Source organism: Mustelus asterias, chromosome 20 (genome assembly GCF_964213995.1).
Source record: "Mustelus asterias chromosome 20, sMusAst1.hap1.1, whole genome shotgun sequence".
Lineage (NCBI taxonomy): Eukaryota > Metazoa > Chordata > Chondrichthyes > Carcharhiniformes > Triakidae > Mustelus > Mustelus asterias.
The window spans coordinates 78,450,732-78,475,245 of record NC_135820.1 but is presented as its reverse complement, the minus strand read 5'-3'; the positions used below and the strand labels follow the sequence as shown (position 1 = coordinate 78,475,245).

The 24,514-nt window shown below is 45.6% G+C and overlaps 2 protein-coding genes across 3 annotated transcripts; both read right to left on the bottom strand.

The window, feature by feature from the left end:
• Window positions 1-12: 12 nt before the first annotated feature.
• On the bottom strand, window positions 13-17,931 carry timmdc1 (translocase of inner mitochondrial membrane domain containing 1). Of its 2 annotated transcripts, none has more exons than XM_078236914.1 (8): window positions 17,809-17,931; window positions 15,916-16,188; window positions 14,635-14,800; window positions 9,993-10,081; window positions 7,615-7,682; window positions 4,746-4,824; window positions 1,916-2,026; window positions 13-1,596 (listed from the first exon to the last, which is right to left on the bottom strand). In XM_078236914.1, the coding sequence occupies exons 2-8, from the start codon at window positions 16,167-16,169 to the stop codon at window positions 1,458-1,460; spliced, it is 906 nt and encodes a 301-aa protein (XP_078093040.1). In that variant the 5' UTR covers window positions 16,170-16,188; window positions 17,809-17,931; the 3' UTR covers window positions 13-1,457. The 2 variants fall into 2 exon arrangements, with proteins under 2 accessions (XP_078093040.1, XP_078093041.1); XM_078236915.1 differs by lacking the exon at window positions 17,809-17,931 and adding an exon at window positions 17,567-17,797.
• A 3,846-nt stretch (window positions 17,932-21,777) lies between these two features.
• On the bottom strand, window positions 21,778-24,169 carry abraa (actin binding Rho activating protein a). The gene has a single exon (XM_078236913.1). It carries the CDS (start codon window positions 24,075-24,077, stop codon window positions 22,995-22,997), a length of 1,083 nt encoding a protein of 360 aa, XP_078093039.1. The 5' UTR covers window positions 24,078-24,169; the 3' UTR covers window positions 21,778-22,994.
• Window positions 24,170-24,514: the final 345 nt, after the last annotated feature.

Here is a 24,514-nt window from a genome sequence, read left to right as displayed (position 1 = left end):
AATGCCCTGATTTTCCACGCCATTGGAATTTAGCAAATAATCACTTCCTCGCCTAACTGTACTCTTGCCTATGTTAAACACCAGTTTTGTTTGCCATCCTCAATGCTTTTATAACTAATAAACAGAAAGACTTGAAAAAGCAGAAAAAAAGCCTATTTTAGGTCACCTATAATTTTACTCTTGGATATTACTCTCGATACTGTCCCAGAGATTAATCTTCAATTCCATTTCCTGGAGAATCTAGGGCAACCCTCGGAGAATTGGCAACAATAGATGCCTCTGGGGGTTTTATCACGACTTGAAGTCTGTGAAACTATAAATGATAGTCCCGTCAGTACCCAAATCAGAAAGAGTGTTAAGTTTAAATCAACGAAGTAGTGAAGGTGAAAATTACTTTTATTTTAAAAAGAGATTTTGGTTGCAAAACCATCTCCTAATCTGCTGCTGTGTAGAACTTTGCTTGTTGCAATATGGCACAAATATTAAATACTGTAACCACAAACCACATTCAGTAGGTTGAACAGAATTTATCTTCCATTGACCTGGTTTCAAGAAAAAGCTTTTATCATTTATATTTTATATATAGATTTCTAGTACAATAATATTGTTACAAGATCAGAATGTATTTTTAACACAGGTTTTTAAAAATATATGCTATTGTAGCCCAAATTAAATGGATGTGGGTTTCATTTACACTGCACTCTAGTTCAGCACACTGGTTTAACATGCTGGTACAAACTCCTTTCTTGCTACATGAACTCAATCATTGCCTTAAAATGCTGCAAACAGGAATTAACGTCATGATGTTAACCTGTACTAAAAAGATAACAAACCAGAAAACCAAACTCCAATTATCGAAATACAAACTAGGTGTCCAGGTGGCATTGGCAGCTTCCTTAGGAAGAATCTCATCAGGTGTGATTCCGATCTTGGCCATTCCATTGAAGTGTGGCCTTGAAAGATGGTTAGTGGATTTCTTGTGCAGGGAAATGCCAGTTTCAGCCAAGTTAATTTGCCAAGCAGCTATGAACGAGCACTGACAGGATTTAATTGCAAATTTCCTCCACTCTCCAATTCAGCAAGAGGGAATAGACAGAGATGAGAGCAATTAAAGCAACTGAGATGCAAACTGCAGAGAGATTCATCATTTTCAAATACTTTCCTAACTCTTCAAAAGGTCACAGTTGGAGAGAATGTCACAAACACAAATCACACTGGGAATCTTGAATATGCAACAGTCCTGTACATTCACACTCATAGGTGAAATTAGAAGCCAGAAATTCCAGATATCATCGTTCCAATGAAGCCGATCCTGGAATTTACCTTGACTGCATTGTCCTTCAATAAGTCAAGGATGTAATTTTCATAACTGGTTCAGCCACATACAATATTTTCTCAAGTGTTTTATTGCAGTTGGTACAGTCTCTGCAAACTCCCTTCTTAATTCTACGATTCAGTCAGATTTTCTCTTCAACCGATAGCTCTGGATTTCTGGGCTGATTCAATAGCTCTTCCAATTTCTCCAAATCATTTTCCACTGAATCTTTTCCAGCAATTTCATCAATTAAACCTTCTGTCACAAGGAGTCTGGCTTTCCTAGGGAGATGACACATAAATGCAAGAGCGCTCAACAAAAACCAAGTTAATGGCATTAATAAACTGCTGATAAAAGGGAGATTGATAGAGAGGCACTGTATGATTTATATGGACTGAAAGTGGGTAATCAATACTGAAAATACAGGATTTATATACCAGTCTGCTCAGCATTTGAAAAGAAAATTAGATTAATATGTTTCAGGTGGAATTCTTCTGTTCGATAGATCTAAGCCATTAAATTATACTTTTCAAACATTTCTCCTGCATGCTGTTCTAATTTCAGTGATTTATTTGTGACCACAGAATTGCTGTTTCATACCATTCTTCCAACTTTAGTTCATAAATCTCTCGTCGCTCTCTACGTTTTCTTTCCCGGATGGTCTCTCCGCCAACTTTCTGCATTGCCAGAATCAAAGCCCCAGCTGGGATCCTGAAAGACAAACCAGCAGCGAGATTCATATCCAGCTGTTAGCACAAGTTACTCACAGCCCACAATCCAAATCAACTTAGAGTGAAACCTTACTCCAGAAATAGTCTTTATATCTGTCATGGTTTGACAGCGTTTCTCTTTTTCTCGGCTGACTGAATTTTAAGCTCTTTTACCTTAAAAAAAAGGATGAACTACAAATCTAGCAAAGGCAGAGCACTTGAGAAATCGAAACGTGCCCGTTTCTGGGCAAAGGTTCAGGAATCAATTTTCCGACAGGCCAGAGTTACAGGCACGCATAGTGTGTTGGTTGATGACAGTTGCGCGTGCTTGGTTCTAGTTTTCTAAAAATCTTCAGTTAAAGGACATCTGGGACATCAGCAATGCAGGGAAAAACGGCACAAAAACCTGATGCTGTGGCCCAGGTTTGGTGCCAGAACTCGGAGTACTGAAACCCAGAGGAGATAACCCTTGGAGAGGTCTCAGGGAGAGAGAGAGAGATAACACCAACAGAAACTACTGTGGAGAGGAGCAAAGAAACAGGCTCTGGGCAGTAAAAGTGCTGTGGTTGGCAGGCTCCATACAGCTAGGGCTGAAGTCCTGAAGAGATAAACAGGCAGTGGAAGGTTGGTGATTCCATGCTGCAATACGTTGGGGCAAAGGTAACCCTTTGGAGCAATGGTGCTCTGCTCAATGTGGCTGAAGGGCTGGAGTTGTGCTTGAGAGTCAGTGCTGGAGCACAGCTTTGGGAAGCCAGTGGTAGTAGTCTCTGGAGAAGACAGTAAACCTTTAGGAGGTGAGCAGTTGCTGAGGCAGTTTGAGTTGGAACAACATTTGGAGGGAAGTCAGAGGCTAGATCTTCAAAAGTGAAGACTGGATGGAATCCCTCGTGGCAGAGACAAAAGTTTTAACGAGATTGTGTAACTCACAGTGGACACTGATGTCTGGGTGGGTTGCAGAGAAATCCATGGGATCTGTCTAGGTTGCAGCTGTCATTAATTGTTTAGTGTGGTGCGTTCAAACAGTTTGCTGGTTAATTCACACGTATCTCATGTTGATTCTGAACATTATAGTATAAGATATTGTAAATTGTTTGACTTTTCTGACTTTGTATAGTAAGCTTTATTTTGTTTGTTCAAAAACCATGGAATCTTGTGGCTTTATTCTCTTAATAACTACCCGGAATCTCAAACTTTGCCGACTTAAACAAAATGTGACTAGTCCCTAACTAGATTGTACTAAAAATCTGTACAACCTTTGTATAAATTCAGGATCATGACAACTCTCAGTAGCCTCAAAATTGTCCTTTTAGTGTAGGGAGACTTGTCATCACAGAAAATGGGAATAAGCTTGTGGTCAAAATAGGCAAACAAGAAAATAAAATGCATCTCAAGGAAGTGCCTTCAATTACGTATTGTACTGTCAGTTGCAAATGTTGCTCATTAATACAGAGTCTGGTCTGGGACACGCAAGACATTTTTCTGTTGCTGTTTTGACTTTGGAACAGCAATAACATCCCAACTCCCAGCTCTGCCTGCTGGGTCACACAGCTCCCAGAACAAGGCAAGTAAGCAAAATTGCAGCTAACAGTAACCTGATGGTTCTCTGCTGCAGTTTGTTGAGGTGCACCTTTTTTGGAAGTGTAGTCACCATTATAATCTAGGAATTGTAGGCAGTTGATTCCTATGCAGCAATCTATATATACATGACAAACGGCAATGAGACACAAGACCAGATAATCCAGTTTAATGATATTGGACAAAGGACAAATATTTTCTAGAATATTGTGGAGTACTCTGCTGCTCTACTTTGAAGCAATGCTTTAGGATCTTTTACATTTGCCTGAAGGAGCAAACTGAACCTCAGCTCACAATCTCATCCAGAAGACAGCACTCCCTCAGTACTGCACTGGAGTGTCAGCCTAGGTTGTGTGTTCAGGGGACTTGAACCCACAACCTTCTGACTCAGAAGCAAGAGCCATGATTTATAAGTACGTAAAAGTCATTGAATCAACAACTTTTACTTTTTTTAAAACTGATGCTTGAATTTTGCCGTTTTCTTCAAGTAGACATAATCTTAAAATTAGATATTTGGGTCGGACAGAGGACATGTCCCCTTTTCTTGCTCTGCCTCTTATCATTCGGCTCAAGTCCAACCCTTGTGGCCCCTTGTGATGCCTTGCCCTTATATTGTGGCTTGCTGTCTTCTTGTCTCCTGGGCCTTTTCCTTTTATTTTATTATTACTCGTGTTAGTTTTTTCTTGTGTGGACGGGGGGGTGGGGATATATTTGTGTGGGGAAAAAGGTGGGGGGGGGGGGGGGGGGCGAGGAGGGAAAGGTGTTGGTCGGGACCCCTGGAGGAAGTGGGTAGTGAGGAGTTAGGCTGCTAATGAGTGAAATCAGGAGGGATCTTTTTCAAAATATAGTGGAAATATGGAACTATTCCCACAAAAAGCTGTAGATTCTGGGTGTCAGTTGAAATTTTCAAGACTGAGTGATAGATTTTATTGTGTAAGGGCATCGTGGAATCAGAGGTAGGTAAGTGAGTTTTTATATAAATCAGCCCTGATCTAACTGAACATATTCGAGTGGCTGAATGGCCTCCTCCTGTTTCTAATGTTCTTAAACACAAGGCTTATTGTGAGGAGCTATGAACTTTTAAAACACGAATGTTAAACATTATTACACAATAACAAGTAGCTAACCTTCAATCACCGACTCACCCCATTAGTGCACCAATGGCTGTACCCGCTAAGAATCCACCTAGTCCAAGATTCATCCGGAATAATCCTCCTGTGATTGCTAAAAATACAAGAATCTTTTCACATTAGCTCACATAAATAAATCAGTATTAGAATAGTTTTCACCAGACAAAAAGTAACTGCAATCCTTATTATAAATGCTCATATAGTGTGAATGAGCCCTGGCTTCATAACAATGTTTATTCTGCTCTGCTGGATGTGGAACTCTCAACGTACAAGAACCAAAGTCTCAATAGCAAACAGAAGAACTCCTCAATAGCTCAGTTTGGACACCAGTGTATAGCCAGGCCATACTGACAAGACAGCTCTTAGCTTCAATTCACAAACTGCAGAGAGTTCGTTGATTGGTGTTAATCGCACGCAAATGATGGTCATAAACTGGGGATTCATTTGTGTTCCTATAGGTAGGAATAGATTACAACTGTGATGGTTGGGTTAGGAGGTGTGTGTCTGCAATCTCTGTGAATAAATGTGAATAAAAGTTGTAAAGGTGAGAACATAAGAACATAAGAAATAGGAGCAGGAGTAGGCCATCTAGCCCCTCGAGCCTGCCCCGCCATTCAATAAGATCATGGCTGATCTGAAGTGGATCTGTTCCACTTACCCGCCTGATCCCCATAACCCCTAATTCCCTTACCGATCAGGAATCCATCTATCCGTGATTTAAACATATTCAACGAGGTAGCCTCCACCACTTCAGTGGGCAGAGAATTCCAGAGATTCACCACCCTCTGAGAGAAGAAGTTCCTCCTCAACTCTGTCCTAAACTGACCCCCCTTTATTTTGAGGCTGTGCCCTCTAGTTCTAGCTTCCTTTCTAAGTGGAAAGAATCTCTCCACTTCTACCCTATCCAGCCCCTTCATTATCTTATAGGTCTCTATAAGATTCCCCCCTCAGCCTTCTAAATTCCAACGAGTACAAACCCAATCTGCTCAGTCTCTCCTCATAATCAACACCCCTCATCTCCAGTATCAACCTGGTGAACCTTCTCTGCACTCCCTCCAAGGCCAATATATCCTTCCGCAAATAAGGGGACCAATACTGCACACAGTATTCCAGCTGCGGCCTCACCAATGCCCTGTACAGATGCAGCAAGACATCTCTGCTTTTATATTCTATCCCCCTTGTGATATAGGCCAACATCCCATTTGCATTCTTGATCACCTGTTGCACCTGCAGACTGGGTTTTTGCGTCTCATGCACAAGGACCCCCAGGTCCCTTTCCACCATAGCATGTTGCAATTTTTTTCCATTTAGATAATAATCCAATTTGCTATTATTTCCTCCAAAGTGAATAACCTCGCATTTGTCAACATTATACTCCATCTGCCAGATCCTCGCCCACTCACTCAGCCTGTCCAAATCTCTCTGCAGACCTTCTACGCCCTCCACATGATTCACTTTTCCACTTATCTTTGTGTCGTCTGCAAACTTTGTTACTCTACACTCAGTCCCCTCCTCCAGATCGTCTATATAAATGGTAAATAGTTGAGGCCCCAGTACCGATCCCTGCGGGCACGCCACTAATTACCATCTGCCAACCAGAAAAGCATCCATTTATTCCGACTCTCTGCTTCCTGTCGGATAGCCAATCCCCAATCCACGCTAACACCCTACCCCCAACCTTCTTCAGCAACCTTTTGTGAGGCACCTTATCAAATGCCTTTTGGAAATCCAAAAACACTGCATCCACCGGTTCCCCTCCGTCAACTGCACTAGTCACATCTTCATAAAAATCCAACAAGTTCGTCAAGCACGACTTTCCCTCATGAATCCATGCTGCGTCTGCTTAATCGAACCATTCTTATCCAGATGGCCTGCTATTTGTTCTTTAATGATGGATTCGAGCATTTTCCCAACTACAGACGTTAAGCTAACCGGCCTGTAGTTACCCGCCTTTTGTCTATTTCCTTTTTTAAACAGCGGCATAACATTAGCCGTTTTCCAATCCGCCGGCACTACCCCAGAATCCAACGAATTTTGATAAATAACCACTAACGCATCCGCTATTACCTCTGACATTTCTTTCAGTACCCTGGGATGCATTCCATCCGGGCCCGGGGACTTGTCCACCTTCAGTCCCGTTAGTCTACCAAGCACTGCCTCCCTGGTAACATTAATTGTATTGAGTACCTCTCCTCCTACCAACTCTCCCATTCTGTCATTCACTGCCTGACTTTCTGAGGTAGAATAATTGGTGTCAATGGCGATGACAGGGTGAAGTCTGTTAAAATTGGCTGACAATTTTTAAAAATGCAGCAAAGAAATCTGTTCCTGGTTACTTTAGGAAGATGTGTGCATGTCTGTGGCAGGACACGTGTGGAAGAAATAATCAGGTATGAACTGTGATACTCCCATGGTTGAATATTCCACTGGAACACACTATCCAGCTTCAAATTTAAAGGATTGCCAGTTTGGCCAACTCCTTCAGGGCGTGGGATGAAAGACAGTAAATGAACAGAAAGGAAGATAGACAAAATAGAAAACGTTTCCATTTGTGGGTGATGGCAGAACCAGGGGGCGGGGCCAGATACAAGAAAGTCAATAATAAATCCAGTTTTAGAAAAGCTTTGCAGAAAGTTGTTAGAATGTGGAACTGGCTGCTACATGGAGTCATTGAGGCATTTATGGGTAAATTTGATACGCATATAAGGGAGAAAGGAATAGGTTATGTTCATAGGGCAAGATATTGAGAAATAGGAGGCTCATGTATGGATCAGTTGAACTGAATGACTGTTTAAGAAATATATATTTGCATCCCCGGGTTCGAATACTGTTAAGTAGGTTAACTTAGTAATGGCTACAGGGTAACTTATAAGCAGACTCTCACCTCCAGCTGCAGAGTAGTGCCTCAGTAGATTCTGATCATGATACACAGACAGGCCTGTGCTAACTGTACTGTTTGGAAAAAACAACAGTAAATTAATAAAGAAACATAACTTGCGCAATGACATCTCTGTACCCTATCAAGAACATCAATGTTAAAATTGTACACCCAAATAACTGAAGCATAGATACAGCTTCTCAGGGATACTTTAATTACCACAATTATACATAACTAAGTCATATTTCTAATTATGATACTTCTCAACTCTTTCTTATTCTCTCGGCATTTATTGTCTCATTTTAGTTATTTATTCTTTACATTGTCCATTGCCTCATATTTCACTTTACTTTTGTTTTATTCATTCATGGGACATGGGTGTTGCTGGTTGGTCAGCATTTATTGCCCATCCATTTGCCCTTGAACTGAATGACTTGCTCGGCCATTTCAGAGGGCAATTGAGAGTCAACCACATTGCTGTGGTTCTGGAATCACATGTAGGCCAGACCAGGTAAGGATGGCAGATTTCCTTTCCAAAAGGACATTATTGAACCAGATGGGTTTTTCCGACAATGGTTTCATAGTCATCTAGATTCTTAATTCCAGATATTTTTTATTGAATTCAAATTCCACCGTCTGTCCCCAGAACATTAGCCGAGTTTCTGAATTAATAATCCAGCGATAATATCACTAGGCCATCACCTCCCCACTTACTGCTTACTCACTTAAAAGTCTAATCTTAATTTATCTGGTGTCTCCATTGAGCTGATCTCCGTTTGAGAGTTGGGATGAAAATCATTGAGGTTTGGTTCCAAATTGGCTGAAAACAGGATCTCAAAGCCAGCTCTTTCGCGAATCAAGGTACTAATGTTTGACCTAATCACATAACTAAAAATAACCAGGTGAATTTAAAGAACACTGAGTCTTCTAGTCCGGTTGCACTGATGGACCAATGGAAGTGGCCCCGTATGAAACTAGCAAACAGCAGCTTGAAGTTTAACATTAGGCTGCCAATGAACAGTTGATGAGGGCATTTGAGCTCACCGAGATTATTTGTTTTTCTAGTTATTCTCTCGAGATCGTTGACACCAGGATTGTTGGAACTTAGAAGATCAGGAAGAAACGCATGCAATGCTACTTATTACCCTTTAGGACGTGTTGATTTTCCAGCTTATTTTTAGTTGCACAGAGACCAACAAACCACCTCCCCTGCTCATATTACAGTGGCTACAGGAATAGCCCATTAATGTGATAAGAATTAACACTTTGGACAGGCCTGGTACCGCCTGAGCCAAGGAAAAAACCACTGGCTACCATTGCAGATTCTGTAATTAGGAGCTGTTTCACCTCGATTGGCTCACAGACCAATCTGAAGATCTATTTCACACTGATGTCAATGCCCCGACTCCCCCTCCCTCCAGGCAGAGAGGAAACACTACGGATACATGAGGAGGTTAACCAACACATTTAACAGCAAGCGCAGCTCATCTCAAAAACATTTCAGCCAAGCAAAGGCACTGTAATTACTCTTTTCTATCCATATATGGTAACATTCTCCTGAGTCACAAACTCATGGGTTCAAATTGCAGTGTAGAGACTTGAGCAGTTAGCCCAGGCTGACACTTCACTGCAGTACCGAGAAAGTGCTGCACTGTCAGAGGTGCCACGTTCTGAATTAAATATTGTACCAAGGCCTTCAGATGGATGCAAATAGCATTACTTGAAAATGAACAGGGTGTCCTGGCCAATACTTATCATTCAACCAGCAAGATAATCTGGTTAAAGTTTAAAAAGTTTAATGTTTATTTCTTGTCACAAGTAGGTTTACATTAACACTGCAATGAAGCTACTGTGAAAATCCTCTAGTCGCCACACTCCGGTGCCTGTTCGGGTACACTGAGGGAGAATTTAGCATGGCCAATTCATCTAACCTGCACATCTTTGGACTGTGGGAGGAAACCGGAGAACTCAGAGGAAAACCACGCAGACGTAGGAGAATGTGCAGACTCCACACAGACAGTGACCCAAGCCGGGAATCGAACCCGGGTCCCTGGCGCTGTGAGACAGCAGTGCTAACCGCTGTGCCGCCCTTGCACGGTGGCCTATCTCATTGATGTTTATGGAACTTTGGTGTCTGCAAATTAATTGCTGTGATTCCTACATTGCAACAGTGACTTCACTTCTAGAGTTCTTCTCTACGTCCTGTACTTTGTAATGCACTTTGGGATGTTCTGAGCTGGTTTAAGATGCTATGCAAATGTAATTCCTTTCCCTATTAGGTATGCTTGGTTTGCAAATAAGAAATGCCAAAGCAGTTCTAACCCATATTGCCCATAAAGGCTGCCCAGTACACTACAAACTATAATATTTAATATTTCACTTACTTGAATATTGCCACAAATGCAGTGACTCTCCAGCTCCATCGCCACCCATAGCGGACAAAGCCCCGGACTGCAGCATCTTGTGCTGACCTCTATTAGACAAAAGTGATACAGGGAATCAGAGGTGCTCAGTCACATAGGTTACAACTCTCTCATACACAAATAGAATTCCCCAGGTTCCCACAGAGCAACTGCTAACACGGTACACACCACATGAGATAATTTACTAAAACGGTAATTATTTCACTCCTGTAGTATTGTCTTTTTGGAACCCTGGGTCATATTGGGACCTGTACCACAGACAGACTAGAATGATGGGAAGTCAGTTATTCTTTTTCAAATCAATCTTATGCATCCTGTTACTCAATATAATGTTACAAAACAGGTATATTCCCATTACACTCGCACAGATTACTGGATTCCTCACTCTGCTATGAGTGTCTTTATTGAAAAGCAATCACAGTGACTGCTCCACTTGGAAAAAAATAGAACGGACAAAAGGCCCTTCGGCCAATACATCGGTCTTAACAGACCACATGCAATCTGAGTTACTGTGGGTTCTCTCAAATCTTTGGAAATAAATAAACACATGGAAAACTTCTGAGGTTAAGTAACAATTATAGTGCTCTTTAATTAATGTTTAAGATCATTCAGTACATTACTGATCTGTATGTCAGCAATGTTGAACCTGTGATATTCTCATGATCTGAATAAGCTTGAAATAGTAACTTTCAGTGGTGTAGGGATTATATCCAGAAATATCTCCATGATTTTCATAAACAGATCTCTGTGCCAGGTTTGGAAACTACCAGCAACAACTGAATCAATGCATTTAAACAGGGTGCCACTCTAGGCAGACAGAGGGTTAGCAGAAAAGAACAATCTATGAAAACGGATGTTTCCTTGGATTGAGAAGATGTAAGTGTGTGTGTGAGAGAGAGAGAGAGAGAGGGGGGGGGAGAGAGAGGGGGGGGGGGAGAGAGAGGGGGGGGAGAGAGAGGGGGGGGGGAGAGAGAGGGGGAGGAGAGAGAGGGGGGGGGGAGAGAGGGGGGGGGGAGAGAGAGGGGGGGGAGAGAGAGGGGGGGGGAGAGAGGGGGGGGGAGAGAGAGGGGGGGAGAGAGAGGGGGGGAGAGAGAGGGGGGGGGAGAGAGAGGGGGGGGAGAGAGAGGGGGGGGAGAGAGAGGGGGGGGAGAGAGAGGGGGGGGAGAGAGAGGGGGGTGGAGAGGGGGGGGGGAGAGAGAGGGGGGGAGAGAGAGGGGGGGGAGAGAGAGGGGGGGGGAGAGAGAGGGGGGGGGAGAGAGAGGGGGGGGGAGAGAGAGGGGGGGGAGAGAGAGGGGGGGGAGAGAGAGGGGGGGGAGAGAGAGGGGGGGAGAGAGAGGGGGGGAGAGAGAGGGGGGGAGAGAGAGGGGGGGGAGAGAGAGGGGGGGGAGAGAGAGGGGGGGGAGAGAGAGGGGGGGGGGGAGAGAGGGGGGGGGAGAGAGAGGGGGGGGGGAGAGAGGGGGGGGGGAGAGAGAGGGGGGGGGAGAGAGGGGGGGGGAGAGAGGGGGGGGGGAAGAGAGGGGGGGGGAGAGAGAGGGGGGGGAGAGAGAGGGGGGGGAGAGAGAGGGGGGGGAGAGAGAGGGGGGGGGGAGAGGGAGGGGGGGGGAGAGAGGGGGGGGGAGAGAGGGGGGGGGAGAGAGAGGGGGGGGGAGAGAGAGGGGGGGGAGAGAGAGGGGGGAGGGGAGAGAGAGGGGGGGGGGGAGAGAGAGGGGGGGGGAGAGAGAGGGGGGGGGAAGAGAGAGGGGGGAGAGAGAGAGCAGCTCTCTGAAAGCTTATGGTATTTGCTACCAAATAAACCTGTTGGACTTTAACCTGGTGTTGTGAGACTTTGTACTGTATCTAACAGAAAGCAGAGAGTCGGAATAAATGGGGGTGGGTGCTTTTCCGGTTGGCAATCAGTGACTAGTGGCGTGCTGCAGGGATTGGTGCTGGGGCCTCAACTATTTACCATATACATAGACGATCTGGAGGAGGGGACCGAGTGTAGGGTAACAAAGTTTGCGGATGACACAAAGATGAGTGGGAAAGCAAATTGCGTGGAGGACACAGAGAGTCTGCAGAGAGATTTGGATAGGCTAAGTGAGTGGGCAAGGATCTGGCAGATGGAGTATAACGTTGGTAAGTGTGAGGTTATCCACTTTGGAAGGAATAATAGTAAAATGTTCTATTATTTAAACGGTGAAAAATTACAACATGCTACTGTGCAGAGGGACCTGGGGGTCCTTGTGCATGAATCACAAAAACTCAGTTTGCAGGTGCAGCAGGTAATCAAGAAGGTAAATGGAATGTTGGTCTTTATCGCGAGAGGGATGGAGTATAAAAGCAGGGAGGTCATGCTGCAACTGTACAGGGTACTGGTGAGGCCGCACCTGGAGTACTGTGTACAATTTTGGTCCCCTTATTTAAGAAAGGATATATTAGCTTTGGAGGGGGTACAGAGAAGGTTCACCAGGTTGATTCCAGAGATGAGGGGGTTAGCTTATGAGGAGAGATTGAGTAGACTGGGCCTGTACTCATTGGAGTTTAGAAGGTTGAGGGGAGATCTTATAGAGACATATAAGATAATGAAGGGGCTAGACAGGGTAGAGGCAGCGAGGTTATTTCCACTTACAATGGAAACAAGAACTAGGGGGCATAGCCTCAAAATACGGGGGAGTCAATTTAGAACAGAGTTGAGGAGGAACTTCTTCTCCCAGAGGGTAGTGAATCTTTGGAATTCTCTGCCCAATGAAGCAGTAGAGGCTACCTCGTTAAATGTGTTTAAGTCACAGATAGATAGATTTTTAACCATTAAGGGAATTAAGGGTTGTGGGGAGCAGGCGGGTAAGTGGAACTGAACCCACTATCAGATCAGCCATGATCTTATTGAATGGCGGAGCAGGCTTGAGGGGCCAGATGGCCTACTCCTGCTCCTATTTCTTATGTTCTTATGTAAGAGAGAGAGAGAAAGAGAGAAAGAGAGAGAGAGAGAAAAAGAGAAAAGAGAGAGAGAAAGAGAGAAAAAGAGAGTGAGTGGGTGAGGCGAGTGTGTACATGTGTGTGTGCATGAAAAAAGTGAAACAAAATGTGAAGGGGGTATATTTATTTTTCTTCTTGCCCTCTCCAGCAGTGAAGTGGGGCCGGTTGCTTCATCTGTTTGCATGTTGGTCAGGATTGGTAGAGGGAACTTGGAGAAGTTTCTACTATAAAGGTTTATGAGTTTGGGGGTTACAATTCCCCCAATTAATTTGAAGCCCAAGTGTGACCCAGATGACTCTGAGACATGTAGGGACATCCTCGGTGACGGTGATTTCCTCCATGTTGGGAAGAGTTAAACTTACATCATGAGAGCTGGCCTGACTCTTTACATTGTTTGCAAGTTATTGAAAATGGAATGGTGATTTTTTTTGTTCCCTATAGCGGGATCTCATCTGTCACTTTGGGCTGAGTTTATCAAGTTACCAAGTCCATGAATGCCTAGAGTAGCACTAATGTTTGTTAGCACAGTTCTTTCATTATGGCAAAGAGGAGAGATATTAAGAGGCATTCTTGCATGGAGCCTCCATTTGAGGGGAAATGGGAGGCAGGATAAGATTCATTCAAATATTATTAACAGGAATTCCCACTCCATATGGATAAATGCCTTCATACAACTCCTGTACACACATATGATAGTGTTCACTGCTTGATCATGTGGAAATGTGTACGAGTACCGTGGTAATCGTTAAAATAATTAATGGGGAGGTTAGGATGAGAAAATTATCCATTATTGAAGCAAGAGGGGTGGAATGGTGGCACAGAGGTTAGCACTGCTGTCTCACAGTGCCAGGGACCTGGGTTTGATTCCCAGCTTGAGTCACTGTCCGTGTGAGTTTGCACGTTCTCCCCGTGTCTGCGTGGGTTTCCTCCAGGTGCTCCGGTTTCCTCCCACAGTCCGAAGATGTGCCGGTTAGGTGAATTGGCCATGCTAAATTCTCCCTCATTGTACCCGAACAGGTGCCGGACTGTGGCGACTAGGGGATTTTCACAGCAACTTCATCACTGTGTGAATGTAAGCCTACTTGTGACTAATAAACTTTAAAAAAAAAGGTACATAAACTCTAGTATGAAAAAGAAAAGTTGGAGGATATATGCAAACAGCAAGGCAAGTTTAGACTAAATGACCTGTGGATTAGGCTAGGACGTAGCTCCCAGATAGATTGGAGATTTATTCTGTTTCAGGAGGATTTTTGGTCCCATTACAGTGATGGAAAATGAATCCGTAATGCCTTATAAAGGGAAATAAATCAATATTTGGGCAAAGATGTAGGAAAAGGGAATAAGTAGATAGCTTTCTTAGAGACATGTGGTGGATTCAGGAAGGTATCTCTCTTACTCACTGCTCCTCAACTGAGAGGAGTAAGGATGCATCATCTTCCCAAAGGAATCCTGACATGCAGCCTGCGATCGACTTCTATTCACTTCATGCTTGAGCTCCGGCTAATATCATAACAGAAGCTAAGACTGAAGACGCACAGAAGCTACTTCCTGCTGCTATTGGTGTCCCTCCTCTCCAGGACAATTCCTTCCAAAATTAAAGTCACCCCCTGATTTCTTGCACAACTCAGGTTCAAGCCAACAAACTCACCACAGCCTCCAAACGGTTTTTGTACACCTCAGCTTGACTCTGCTCGATGTAACGGATTTTAGCATGTTTGGCAGCGGGAATGCCACCATACAGCATCCCAACACATGCAGCCACCATAACACTCTTCCAGATGTTGGTTATTTCCTCCGGATACCTCTTCAACTCACTGTGTGCATAGTACATGTATTCAATGACATGAAGTAATTTTAAAACACCTACCCAGTGCTCCGTCAAAAGCATTTTTGTTTTAAAAATAAACTATTTGTTGGGAAACATAGAATTGCTGAACTAAAGGATGCTATCGCAGGGGAATTAAACATTTATCAAATAAGAATGCACTTGTTGAGGTCAAACAAAGCAGGGGAATGCACAATAAATGGTAGGATTTTGGTGAATGGAGTTCTTGTGGTGCGATGCCACGTCTGTGAACCAGAAGCTCTGGGTTCAAGTCACATGATGTGGAGATGCCGGCGTTGGACTGGGGTAAACACAGTAAGAAGTCTCACAACACCAGGTTAAAGTCCAACAGGTTTATTTGGTAGCAAAAGCCACACAAGCTTTCGGAGCCCCAAGCCCCTTCATCAGGTAAGCGGGAGTTCTGTTCACAAACAGGGCATATAAAGACACAAACCCAATTTACAAAATAATGGTTGGAATGCGAGTCTTTACAGGTAACCAAATCCAAGGAGAACAACCTCAGCTTTTCAAACCTAACCCTGTGACTAAAATCCTCCATTCCTGGAGCGATGCCAGTAAAACTCTTTGGCACCATTTCAAGGACATTCTCAAGGATCCTTCCCAAAGCGTGGTGACCAGAGCTGGAATCCATATGCAATAAACCAAAAAAATTACAAGATTTTGATCATGAGTCAGAGTGGAACTGAGGCCGCACAGCAAGACAATTATATTGGGAGAGATAAAAGGGCAAACACAAAAAGTGTAAGGAAATGGCAACTGTACAATACAAGGCACAAAAAAATCCAATCTTGCTGACACAGTGAATAGCAGGAGGCAGGCAATAATAATGCAGAATACACAAACTGCGTAAAAACAACATTCAATGAGAGAATGATAAATGAGGGATTATTTTTGCTCAAAATGAAGCTCAAAGGGGCATCTTGTTTTTAAAGAATTCTTGAACTACTCACACAAAACTACGTCTCACTTTGTTCTACAATTATCTCTTCCTTGTCACATGTCTTTCCAAGGAGACTTTTATATTAAAACCACGCCATTTTGTCTGGCTTAATCCACACATAAACTAGGAGAATTCATACTCACTCACGATCAAAAAGCTCCCGGATTCTGTCCCATCCTGTTTCTGGGGCCTGGGGACTGCCGATATATTGAGGGAGCTTCTCAGCTTGCCTTCCCACATCTTCTGCTGCGTACACTTTAGGGAAGTGAAATATTTTTCTCAAAGAGCAGTTCTGATAGATTTGTAGAAAACGTGTCACCTGACAACTCCACGACGTATGTGCAAGTTTGCGGTCTGACGCAATGGTCCCAACCATTCCTTTTCCTTCATCTTTCATCCTTGTCTACAACGTCTCACTACAAATCGACATAGGAATTAATCATACCTTATTAGCGACCAGTCTAGTTATATCCACCCACCACCAACAATGAGATTCCATTGATGACATCAGTTCTACCTTCTTTACAGGAGATCTTTGGGTTAAATTATGCGAGTAGCTCACTCTCACCCCTAACCCAGTTAGAGGTACAGGAGATTATTACAAAGTTAGGTTGTGAGAAATCAGAAGCAGGAATTACAAATGTAGAACTGAATGCTCACGTAACACACAAGGATTAATCTGCTAATACTTTTCAAATGAAACAATAATGTACTGTAAAAGCTTGCTCTTCCCTCAGTACTTCAGATCTTCATTAGAAGATGGTTGTGCTTCTTGTTTCGACTGTGTGTAATCTGCTCTCGCGTGTATTTAGAGCCATGTTCTGATTTGATGTTTGGATAATGGGCATCAGGTATGTACATAGGAAATTTAAAATGATAACCATATATATATATGGAAAATAAGTTGCAGACTGTTTAATCACAGTCATACTTTCACCCCCAAAACTAACACACAAATCCACCTTCAGTTAGTTACAAGATGTCAAAAAGCATACTTACAGGATCTTACAGCATGGCAAGAAACCATTTGATCTGTCATGCCTGTGCCAACTTTCGAAATAGCCATCAAGCTAATGCCACTACCCAACTATTTCCCCACAGCCTGCAAATTCTCTCCTCTGCTCTGTATTTATCAGTAAAAACACATAGGGGTGATCTCGGCGCTCCTCTAATTCTGGCCTTCTCAGCATGCCTGATTTTAATTGATCGACCGCTGGTGGTTGTGTCTTCAATTCCCTTTGGGAGATTATTATTGAATCTGCTCCCTTTTATTCAGTACTCCAGGTCATAAAAACTTTGTGTAAAAAAAAAATCATTCCCCTCTGTTTTTATCTCCAATATCTTAAATCTGCGTCCTCTGGTTACTGGCTCATGCCACTGGAAACAGATTCTTCCTATGTTTATCAAAACCCCTCATAATTTTAAATACCTCGATTTAATCCTTTCTGCTCTGTGGAGAACAATTCCAGCTTCTCCTCAAGTCCCTTCACTGGTAAGTCTCCTCTGCACCCTTCCTGGAGTGTGGTGCCCACAATAGGGCTGGTGTCTGTGTCCTAACTTACACCATCCTGTTTCCCCATCACCCCTGCCTCCGCTGAACCAACATCTTCATTTTTAAATGTTAATTCTTATTTTCAAATCCCTTCAAGGTTTCACCTCTCCACAACCTCCTCCAGCTCAGTAACTCCTGTCACCTCTGCTCTCCTCATTCTGACCTCCAGAGAGTGCCTGACTTTAACGGATTGACCTGTGTGTGTCTGACAGCAGATTCCAGAAGAAATATATAAAATATACCATATAGACACACAGGTGAGTCCCCAGTGAACACCCAGCAGCCGAATCCATTCACCCCAATACCAGGAGCAGGCTGGCAGAGGGCTTGCTGCTGGGAGGTGACTGATTCAGGAGGTGGAAGGCGCTACACAAACGCAACTCCCACTCTGACACTGGCTGGAGCTCTCCGCAGCAGCTTAGGCCCGACTGAGGCTTGTCGGTGCCGGTATGGGAATCACCCTCTCCCGCCGCCAGCCGTTTACCTGAGGAGGGCAGGCCCCGAGCCTGAGCCGGCGGAGAAGTATGCGCAAGCGCAGGCGAGCTGCAGCGTGCGGGAGGCGCAGACACGGACCCGGGAGAAGCGGAGAGTCTGCGCAGGCGCAAACACGGTCCCGGAGAAGCGGAGAGTCTGCGCAGGCGCAAACACGGGCCCGAAAGAAGCGGAGAGTCTGCGCAGGCGCAGTGCAGAATGGAGTGAGCCACTTTCTGAGTCCCACACTGAGGGACCTGTTTTACCATTGTGATTCTCAATGCTGAAACTGGGAGTGTTTCAGATCCGACTTTTAGACCCATTCTCCGGCGCCCCCATACGCACTCTGCCTGATAAAATATTAGCGATTCCGAATCGTGCTGCACAAGCCCGTGGGGGACTTAATGCCCCCAAAACCCTGCAGCACCGATTTGATTTGATTTATTATTGTCACATGTATTAACAAACAGTGAAAAGTATCATTTCTTGCGCGCTATACAGACAAAACATACCGTTCATAGAGAAGGAATCGAGAGTGCAGAATGTCATGTTACAGTCATAGCTAGGGTGTAGAGAAAGTTTATTTATTAGTCACAAGTAGGCTTACATTAGAAATCATAGAAACCCTACAGTACAGAAAGAGGCCATTTGGCCCATCGAGTCTGCACCGACCACAATCCCACCCAGGCCATACCCCCATATCCCCACACATTGTACCCACTAATCCCTATAATCTACACATCCCAGGACACTAAGGGGCAATTTTAGCATGGCCAATCAACCTAACCCGCACATCTTTGGACTGTGGGAGGAAACCGGAGCACCCGGAGGAAACCCACGCAGACACGAGGAGAATGTGCAAACTCCACACAGACAGTGACCCAAGCCGGGAATCGAACCCGGGTCCCTGGAGCTGTGAAGCAGCAGTGCTAACCACTGTGCCACAGTGCTACCTTATATAAGGTAGGTCCGTTCAAAAGTCTGATGACAGCAGGGAAGAAGCTGTTCTTGAGTCGGTTGGTACGTGACTTCAGACTTTTGTATCTTTTTCCCGACGGAAGAAGGTGGAAAAGAGAATGTCCAGGGTGGGTGGGGTCCTTAATTATGCTGGCTGCTTTCCGAGGCAGCGGGATGTATAGACAGAGTCAATGTAGGGAGGCTGGTTTGCATGATGGATTAGGCTACATTCACGACCTTTTGTAGTTCCTTGCGGTCTTGGGCAGAGCAGGAGCCATACCAAGCTGTGATACAATCAGAAAGAATGCTTTCTATGGTGCATCTGTAAAAGTTGGTGAGAGTCATAGCTGACATGCCAAATTTCCTTAGTCTTCCGAGAAAGTAGAGGCGTTGGTGGGCTTTCTTAACTATAGATTCGGCATGGAGGGACCAGGACAGGTTGTTGGTGATCTGGACACCTAAAAACTCGACCATTTCCACTTCTTCCCCATTGATGTAGACAGGGGCATGTTCTCCTTTACGCTTCCCAAAGCCAAAGTAGAATCAATTCTGATCGGCGCCTCCAACTGCGCATGCGCAAAAAAAAGATAGGATGCGACTCCCCTGCCACATCCCTCCTGGGCCGGACAATGCCTCCCTCTAGCCCCCACAGACATTGTCCCACCCCCACAACATTACTGACCCTCTTATTCCCCCTATCCCCTCCGCCACCCAGATGATCGCGGGCCCCTTCCCCCCCATTCCCCCTCACTGATCTCAGGCAGAGTGGCGGCGGACACCCCCTTCCCCCTCACTGATCTCAGGCAGAGTGGCAGCGGACACCCCCTTCCCCCTCACTGATCTCAGGCAGAATGGAAGCGGACCCCTCCCTCTTCCCTCTCACTGATCTCAGGCAGAGTGCCATCGGACGCTCGGCACTTACCTCCTCACTAACTGGAGCACCTGAATCGGACTTTTGTGGAGCATGGAGTTTGCACATTCTCCTCGTGTCTGCGTGGGTTTCCTCCGGGTGCTCCGGTTTCCTCCCACAGTCCAAAGATGTGCGGGTTAGGTTGATTGGCCATGCTAAAAATTGCACTTAGTGTCCTGAGATGCGTAGGTTAGAGGGATTAGTGGGTAAGGATATGGGGGTATGGCCTGGGTGGGATTGTGGTCGGTGCAGACTCGATGGGCCGAATGGCCTCTTTCTGTACTGTAGGGTTTCTATGATATCTATGATTTCTATGATGTCTGTTTTGTGCCGATTCTGGATGGGTGAACGCAGTGGTAAAGGGGAAAGTGCCGGTAAGGTTGGGCGCACAGCCCATTAAGTCAATTTAAATGAATTTAAATGGCCGTTGCGCCCGTTTTGGGCACGGTTCCGACTTTTAGGCCTGTTTTTAGTCCCCCCCCCACTCTGCCTGCAAAATCTCTGGGCCATTTTCAGGCCTTGGTAAAGGGGGAACGGGTGCGGAGGCGGGCGCGGACCGCGCTACTCATCTCATGTCCGATTTTACCAAGTTTTCGCGCCCGAATATGGTCGCGACTTGATGGTAAAATTGGGCAACGAGGCGGTAATGTGGGTTGTAAAGCGCTGAGCGCGATCGGTGCCAGTTTTCGCAGCTGGCGCCATTTTACAACTCTGGATATCCGGCGCAGTCAGCTGGAAATGGGCAAGAGGCAAGTTAATATATTTAAATTTATTAAAATGGGCATTTGCATCTGCTTAACAAGTCTGGCGCTCAATCATCCGGACTCGGCGCCTCTTTATGACCTCGCCAGGAGAGGTTATTGCCGGCGTAGAATAACCAGGTTCCCCATGAATGGGCAGCAGCCCAACCAGAGGCCATTGAGGCCCTCCGGGGAGGCCAAGAGCAAGGCCCCTTGGGAAGTGCCAGACTGGCAGTGCCACCCTGGCAGCTGGGCAATGCCAGTCTGCCACCTGGGCAATGCCCACCGGGCAGGGCTAATGGAGGTGAGGATAATGGGGGAGGGGCCCATTGCTACTCTGCAGCGATCGGTGGGGGGAGGGCGACAGGTCTACGATCTGTGGGGGAGGGGGGATCTGCGATCAGTCTGGGCGGTGGGGGGGTGGTTCTCAGCAGGGCATGCATCTCACCGTGGGCCTCTGCGATTGCAAAGGATGGGAGCTGCTTCTGGGCGCCTGCAGCAGCAGGGGCCTGACAGCTCTCTCTTTTCTGTCAGACCCCTGCGACAGTTAATGCGCATGTGCAGCATCAGAGATCTGCACATGCGCAATACCTCCCTCTGCCGGGCTTCAGGCGTGTTAAGCCCCGCCCACCAGCTTCTGCAGCGCAAATCTGGCACGCTCAAAATTTTACAGGCAGAGTGTGTATGGGGGGGGGGGGGGACTAAAAATGGGCCTAAAAGTCAGAAACTCTCCCAGTTTCAAGTCCGCCCAGCACGTAAAATCAAAATGAGAACTTCACTCTTTTTTAAGGTTACTCTCCAAGCTGGTTGGGGAGGGGAAAGGGGTAGAGGTATAAGGAAGGGGAGTTGGGGGGAAAAGGTGTGAGGGGAATGGGATTAAGTTGGGGGGAAGAGGTGGGTGGGAAAGGGAAGGGAAGGGATAGAGGATAAAGGGGTTAGAGGGAAGGGGGTGGGAGCAGGAGGGGATGAAGTTGGGAAGAGACAGGTGGGGATAGCGACGGGTTGGGGTGGGGGGGGTGGTGGTGACGGGTCGGGATGGGCGGGGGTAGTGACAGGTTCGGATGGAGGGTAGTGACTGGGTGGGAGAGGTTTAGGAAGTGGTGGGGAGAACTGAGGTAGGACGGAGCGCGGGCAGAGGAGATGGGGAAGCGGTGGGGGAGCAGTGGAGTGGAGGGGGTGAGGTTAGGATATCGGGGGGGGGGGAAGTGAGGGGAGTGTGGAGTGCACTTGGACAAGAAACTGGAGTGCAGGAGGGAGAACAGTGGAGTGAGGGATTTAGGGGAACTGGATCAGAGGGAGTGAGGAAGAGAGGAAGGCAATGAGTGGAGGTGGGAGGTATGGAAGAGTCAGTGATGTAATGAAGCAATAGTCAGTAGAGTGGTTAATACATTCTGTCATGGTTTTAATGGATCTATTTCCTCTTACACACACGTGTCTGTTTAAAAATAAACATACAATATAAATATTGTCTGAAAGCAGGTGTGAACAAATTCCCCAGATACATCCTGGACTCATAAAATTTAACCCATAGCATTGGCCCACTTGCAGACCACAGTGTTCACCCAACATTCATAGTGGCAACATCAGTGACCCAAATGAAAGTTTATTAAATCTCAGTACAGCATCCTGAAGGAACCCCATTAATCTTAACTGGCTTGTGGAGAAAGCTTTTGAAATGTTTGTTAATAGGTTTGTAGACTGGTAGTGACAGAACCACATTTGAAAAATGACACATCATTGTGTTGTGTTGTGTTGCTGCCTTAAGTATTCCTTGCTTCCCAATCCATCTCAATATCTGTCCCAGCAACTTACAAGTATCAGATAATAAAGTTTTAAAGTTTATTTATTAGTCACAAGTGAGGCTTACATTAACACTGCAATGAAGTTACTGTGAAATTCCCCTAGTCACCACACTCCGGCGCCTGTTCGGGTCAATGCACCCTAACCAGCACGTCTTTCAGACTGTGGGAGGAAACCGGAGCATCTGGAGGAAACCCACGCAGACACGGGGAGAACGTGTAAACTCCACACAGACAGTGACCCAAGCCGGGAATCGAACCCTAGCGCTGTGAGGCAGCAGTGCTAACCACCGTGCCACCCATGACTCTGCTTTTTCCTGGGGGTACATTGTATTATTTTCAAATCCTTCCAAGGGCCCCCCTATACCTATGTAACTTCCTCCACCCTTGCAACCCTCCAAAAATGCTGGCTTCTTGAGCATCCCCAATGTTAGTCGCTCCATCACTGGTGGTCATGCCTTCAGCTGCCTGGGACCCAACCTCTGGGATTCCCTCTTTAAACTTCCCCCTAGATATCTGCTCTAATATTCCCTACTGGTCCACTTGTCCATTTGTCGGACATGATGGACAGTGCATTGAATCAAATCTTCAACACAAATCATCTTTATTTTGATCAAAACAGTTGGCAAAAATCATAAATGCAAGCATTGAAAGAAAGTACAAAACTGTCTCCAGATTTGGAGTGTTAAACCTAACCAATCTACTCCAAGGAGATAACGTGCTTTCATTTTGAAAGAAATTGTTAGGAACCAAATTGTACAAATGCATTTGATTCTAAAACTCTGGCCCATCATTAAGTAAGAGTAATAATCACATCATCGTGCTCTCCCTTCCATAGCATTTCACCCTGAAAATCCAGCAGTCCGTGCTTCCGAGCCCTCATCAAGATCCCAACCACCTTATCTGAGACAGTGACATATCTGTCAAACAGTCTGCCAAAGGTAACCATGATCTTACCATCCCTTCCCTGTGTCCCCATGCTCCTGATAATAAAGCACATTTCTTGCATTTCTTTCCGGACATGTTTCTGAGCTCGATCGCCTCTCTCTGCTGTCTTGCTACCCTCCTTTGGCTGCCCGTAGCCTACATCGCCCTTCTTTAATCGGAGGCCTTTGGCGTAATCATAGTCAAAGTCATCGCTGAAGGGGTTAGTCTTTTGCCTCTCAGTGTGATCCTCGGCCCATCTCAGCCAGGCCTTCTTCAGGTCTTCCATTGTGCGCACCTGGACGCGTGGGACTGACTTCTTCTTCTTCCCTCGGTCGGATGTTGCATCTTTTTCCTTGGAATCTTCCTCATTCCTCTCTTTCCTTTTCTCTTCCTCATTGATTCCTTCATTGCTGTTGATCATATCTTTCTCTTCCTTCTCCCATGATTGAGAGATCTCTGATGCCTTGTTCTGACACAACCTCCTTCTGGTTGGTGACCTGTTGCCCAGGAAGGGTTTTGGTGCCACCTCTGGCTCCGTCTGATTGAACCGATCGGCCATGAAACTCACCATCTCATTTCTCCTCGAGTTGGATCTGATGTCAACTGTCTTAGTGACTGGAATGGTTCTGATGCTCAGTTCAGTTCCTTGTGATTCATTCTGCTCCTGGCTGGAATCCGCATTCCCACCATTGAAGGCGTTTTGGGATTGACTCTGGGGCGCCTTCACTGACCATTGCTGCTTAGTGACCCCGCTTGTGTCACACTTGACAGAATCCTCATCTTTAATTCCGTCCGGTAACCAGCCTTGAGGCTCTGCTTCCTGCTTGTGCGAATGCTCATTGGCCCACTTCTGCCAGTTCCTTGCCAAACTGTTCACCAAAGAGACGCACCTGAACTTCTTGACGGCTTTGCTGACTGGTCTCGAAGACCTGGACTCGGTGTTCATCATTGTGTGAGGAGCACAGAGAGTGAGGGTTCAGCCTTGTCGAGATTTAACCCAGTTCTGAACAGGGGTGATCGCGGCTGCTTTATATAGAAAGTTGACTGGAAGGTATTTCTAAAGCACGAGTGGCATTTCAGTTTCAGGACAAGCTGTTGACTCGAACACATGGAAATGTACTCATCAAAGATAAGCTTTCACTCTTAGGACTTGGCCGTGCTCCAGAACATGCAAAAGTATGTCAAGCTGCCGTCTTACATTCTATATTGAAGTAACAGGTGGAGGGGTGCCTGGGTAGTGCAGACTATCTGATCTGATCAATTCAACTCTCTCGAGATTAAAGCACTGATATCTCGAGTAAAGCTACACCACAACAGTGGAAGAAAGTATACGGGGCTATTATAGTCTGGCAATCTTGCAGTCATGTTACCAGACCAGTAATCCTG

What these genes read in the sequence shown, in the direction of transcription:
- abraa (XM_078236913.1), bottom strand. Translation starts at nt 24,077, where the DNA reads ATGATGAACACCGAGTCCAGGTCTTCGAGACCAGTCAGCAAAGCCGTC.
- timmdc1 (XM_078236914.1), bottom strand. Translation starts at nt 16,169, where the DNA reads ATGAAAGATGAAGGAAAAGGAATGGTTGGGACCATTGCGTCAGACCGC. An exon ending in CGGGAGCTTTTTGATCGTGA is followed by an intron (nt 14,801 to 15,915) that starts GTGAGTATGAAT and finishes CTATGCACACAG; the next exon opens with TGAGTTGAAGAGGTATCCGG. An exon ending in GCATTTGTGGCAATATTCAA is followed by an intron (nt 7,683 to 9,992) that starts GTAAGTGAAATA and finishes TTTTCCAAACAG; the next exon opens with TACAGTTAGCACAGGCCTGT.